The following is a 4,895-nucleotide window of genomic DNA, read 5'->3' on the forward strand; positions in this document are numbered from 1 at the left end:
TAAGGGTTTTTATCAAGAAGGGAAGAAGGGGTACTGGATTTTGTTGAATGCATTCTCTGAATCAATTGAGAGGGACATGTGTGTGTGTTTTTTTCCTTTTTCTATTAATGTGGTGATTATATTAACTGATGTTTTTATGTTGAACCACCCTTGCATCACTGGGATAAATCTCACTTGATCATGGTGAATAATTTTTTTAATATGCTGTTGGATTCAGTTTGCTAGTACTTTCTTGAGGATTTTTGCATCTATATTCATAAGGAATATTGGTTTATAATTTTCTTTTCTTGTGGTATCTTTATCTGGCTTTGGTATAAGAGTGATATTGGCTTCAGAGAATAAGTTATGTAGTTTTCCCTCCTCTTCAATTTTTTGGAAGAGTCTGAGCAAAATTAGTGTTAATTGTTATTGAAATGTTTGTTAAAATTTCCCTGTGAAGCACTTTGGTCCTGGGCTTTCTTTGTTGGGAGGTTTTTGATTAATGATTCAATATCTTTACTTGATGTTTGTTGAGATCTTCTATTTCTTCTTGATTCATTTTATAGGTAGATTGTGTTTCTAGGGATATGTCTTTCTCATCAAAGTTATCTAATTTGTTGGCAGACAGTTGTTCACATTATCCTCTTATAATCCTTTTTATTTCTGTCAGGTTGTTAGTAAGGTCCCTCTTTTCATTTCCAATTACAGTTATTTTGTGTCTTCTCTCTTTTTTTCTTTGTCAAACTAGCTAAAGGTTCATAAATTTAATTCATCTTTTCAAAGAACTGATTTTGGTTTTGTTGATTCACTCTATTTTTCTTTAATTCTGTATTTCGTTTACCTCTAATCTTTGTTCTTTCCTTTCTTCTTCTTGGCTAGGGTTTAGTTTGCTCTTGTTTTTTAAATACTCTAGGATTGAAGTTAGGTCGTTGATCCTGTTTTTAAATGTAGGCATTTAGAGCTATACATTTCCCTCTCACCACTATCTTTTCTGTATCCTATAGGTTTTGGTATGTTCTGTTTTCATTTTCATTTGCCTCAAGATATTGCCTAATTTCCCTTGTGATTTCGTCTATGACCCATTGGTTAACAGTTCCTTGTTTGATATCCACATATTTGTGAATGCACCATTTCTCCCTCTGTTATCGATTTTAGCTTCATTCCATTGGGGCTGAGGAGATACAGTGTATGACTTCAATATTTGTGTACTTAGTTTGACCTGTTTTATCACCTAACATATGGTCTATCCTGGAGAATGATCCAAGTACACTAGAGAAGAATATATTTTCTATTTCTGTTAGGTAAAGTGTTCCATATATGTCTGTTAGGTCTAGTTGGTTTAGAGTGTTATTCAAATCCTGTATTTCATCATTGATCTTCTATCTAGATGTTCTATCTATTATTGACAATAGTGTGTTAAAGTTTGTTACTATTAATATGGATTCATCAATTTCTCCATTCAAATCTGTCAGTATTTGCTTCATATATTTTGGAGCTCTGCTGTTAGGTACATATATATTTATAATTGTTATTTTTCTTGTTGAATTGTCCCCTTTATCAGAATATAATGAATGTCTTTGTCCCTTGTAACAGTTTTGGACTTAAAGTCTATTTTATATGACATTTGTATAGCTACCTCAGCCCTTGTTTGTTTATTACTTGCATGGTATATGTGCTGGTCTGGATGTATTATGTCCGCCCAAACGCCATGTTCTTTGATGCAGTCCCGTGGGGGCAAATGTGTTAGTGTTGATTAGGTTGGAACCTATTGATTGTTTCCATGGAGATGTGACTCAACCAACTGTGGGTGAGACCTTTGGATAATTTCCATGGAGGTGTTACCCCACCCATTCAGGGTGGGTCTTAAATCACTGGAGCCATATGAAAGAGCTGACAAACAGAAGGAACTCAGTGCTTCTGCAGCTGAAAGAGTCATTTTGGAGATGGCCATTGAAAGTAGACTTTTGCTAGTCCAGAGTTTGCCTGGAAGAAACTAAGAGAATACTCCCAGATGCCTAGAGGGAAACGTCCTGGGAAAAAGCCATCTTGAAACCAGAACCCTGGAGCAGACACCAGCCATGTGCCTGTGCCTTCCCAGCTAACAGAGGTTTTTCAGATGCCAATGGCCTTTCTCCAGTGAAGGTAACCTACTGTTGATGCCTTACCTTGGATACTTTATGGCCTTAAGACTGTAACTTGGTAACCAAATAAACCCCCTTTTTAAAAGCCAATCCATTTCTGGTATTTTTAAAATGGCAGCATTAGTAAACCAGAACAGTACATTTTTTCCATCCTTTCACTTTCAGCCTACTTACATCTTGAATTTAAGGTGAGGCTCTTGTAAACAGCATATAGTTGGGTCATGCTTTTTTACCCGTTATGTCTATCTCTGTCTTTTTACTAGAGAGTTCAATCCATTTATATTTAATGTAACTACTGATAATGCAGGACTTTCTTTTGCCATTTTGCTATATTGTCTTTGTAAATCTTATACCTGTTTTTGACCCTCAATTCTTCTGTTAATACCTACTTTCATATTTATTTGATTTTTGTATGTACCATTTTGAGTTCACTCTCATTTCTTTCTAAATTTATTTTTCAAGTATTTTCTTTTTGATTATCATGGGGTAAAATGTAATATCCTTAATCTCCAACAATCATATTTGATTTGAAACCAATTTAACTTCAATAGCATACACATACTATGGTGTCTTCCACACCTTTTTTGTACTTGTTATAAATTATATCTTTGTGTGTCCAAAATTATAGATTTATCATAAGTTTTTTTTGTTCACATTTTAGCACCTATAAGAAGTAAGAAGGGGAGATACATACCAACAAGTACAATACAAGACTACTGGCATTTTTTTTTTTTTTTTTTTACTTTAGAAATGATTTTATTTCATATGCAAATAATGAACCAACACTCTACCCATAAGCTCTATTTTCCAAAAACAAGGCTTTTGTAAAGAAAACAACGCAACAAATTTTAAAAGGCACTGGGATTCCTCTGCTTCTAAATTAGTGCCAAGCTGGAAAAATAAAGCTTGTCCCACCAGGAATCTCAAGTTCGTGGAAATTAATCAAGTTTAGAGCCATTTCAAGAAAAGATTATTCAGCTCTCACCTATAACATCCACAACTGGCTAGCAGAACACTTATAATTAGGCCTCAATCTCCGGGGGCCAAAATGCTCATAGAAGATGCTAATAACACCAAAACAGGAAATCTTAAAATAAAAGTATCACTTGAGGTCAATCTTCACACAGATTGTTAGTTCCTTATTGAGCCCCTCTTCTATAGCATTAATAAAGGGAGTATCTTACTGCAAAGAAAGTTTTATTTTATGTATCATTAGCCATGAATTTTGTCATTACTTATTACATAAAAGCTGCCTAGGGCCATTATCCGAATGACATGACCATTTTATGCCCACAATTCACTTCTATACTTACAAACAGAATTTTCATGATTTACATAGTACAACTTATCAGTGAAGGTTTAAAGTTGAGACACAATCTAACATCCATAACATCTGATATTTTATAGATAGCAATGTAGGAGAAATGTATTTTTAATTACCTTTCATTTGAGTGCCCTCACAAAAAAAATACAGCAATACTTTAGAAGTTCCAAGTCTCAAGAAGAGATTTTCAAAAGCACATATAGAAATGGTTACAGACAGAAGATTTCTAAGAAATATCTTCCATGTCCACATCCTGTTGTAATTGCAGTACCATTTTTTCTTCCAGCTGCTTTCCTTTGCCTGCAAGAGGAGCCCGGATAAGATGGATGTTTTGCTTGACCTCTTTGATGTCCTGAACTTTCTGTAGTTCTTTATTTTTCTTTAACCTGTTCATTATAAATTTAGCTTGGCGTTTCTGTTTAATTTCTTCGACTCTCTTCATTGCATCAATAGTTTTATTCCATAGCTCTCGCTGGTACTTGACAGGTTCATTTCTACGTTTTTCAAATTCAAATGAATTATCCACTGTAAGCTCTTTACCAGCTGCCTTCCGGAATGCTTTAGTCCACCTGACCTTGCGAGGATTACGCTTCTTTTTAAAGTTTTTATGACATTTGGATTTACAGAATCTGAACACCTTACAATCATTGCGGACGAACATCATGCCGTGGCCGGGATAGATTGGCCCAGAACAGAAATAACACTTTTCGATACGCATATTGAACCCGCATGCGAACACACAACCAAACGCCGAGTTTGAGGGCGACTACTGGCATTTATAATTACCCATATGGTTTTTTTAATCAGAGATACTCATTTATCTATGCCACTTTGATCCTCTGTCTAGTTTCCTTTCTTTTCAGTCTGCTTGTAAGGCAGGTCTAGTGGTAATGAACTCTGTCAGCTTTTGCTCATCTGGGAATGTCTTAATACCTTCCTCTTTTTGAAAGACAGTCTTGCCAGATACAAACTTCTTGGTTGACAATTCTTTTCTTTCATCACTTTAAATATTTCATACCACCGCCTTCTTGCCTCCATGGTTTCTGATGGGAAATTGGAACTTAATCTCTTTAGTGTTCCCTTACATATAACTTGTTGCTTTTCTCTTGCAGCTTTCAGAAATCTCTCCTTGTCCTTGGTAATGGATAGTCTGATTACTATGTGTCTGGGCATGGTTCTCGTTGAGTTTATCCTATTTGGAGTTTGTTGAGCTTCTTGAATGTGCATATTCATGTCTTTCATTAAACTTGGGAAGTTTCCTACCATAATTTCTTTGCTATTCCTTCTATCCCCTACTGTCTTTCTTCTCCCTCTTGGATTCCCAGAATGTGTATATTGGTATACTTGATGCTGTTCCACTGGTCTCTCAGCTCTGTTTGCTCTTTTTTGTTGCTTTTTCTTTCTGATCCTCAGCCTGAATCATTTTAATTGCTTTATTATAGATCATTGAT

General features: G+C 35.2%; 1 protein-coding gene across 1 annotated transcript; it reads right to left on the reverse strand.

Annotated features, from left to right (window-relative positions):
• Nucleotides 1–2,862: 2,862 nt before the first annotated feature.
• On the reverse strand, nucleotides 2,863–4,199 carry LOC119534984 (probable ribosome biogenesis protein RLP24). The gene has a single exon (XM_037837515.1). The coding sequence runs from the start codon at nucleotides 4,160–4,162 to the stop codon at nucleotides 3,671–3,673; it is 492 nt and encodes a 163-aa protein (XP_037693443.1). The 5' UTR covers nucleotides 4,163–4,199; the 3' UTR covers nucleotides 2,863–3,670.
• Between the last annotated feature and the right edge of the window lie 696 nt (nucleotides 4,200–4,895).

The sequence above is a fragment of the Choloepus didactylus genome, chromosome 5, assembly GCF_015220235.1.
Source record: "Choloepus didactylus isolate mChoDid1 chromosome 5, mChoDid1.pri, whole genome shotgun sequence".
Lineage (NCBI taxonomy): Eukaryota > Metazoa > Chordata > Mammalia > Pilosa > Megalonychidae > Choloepus > Choloepus didactylus.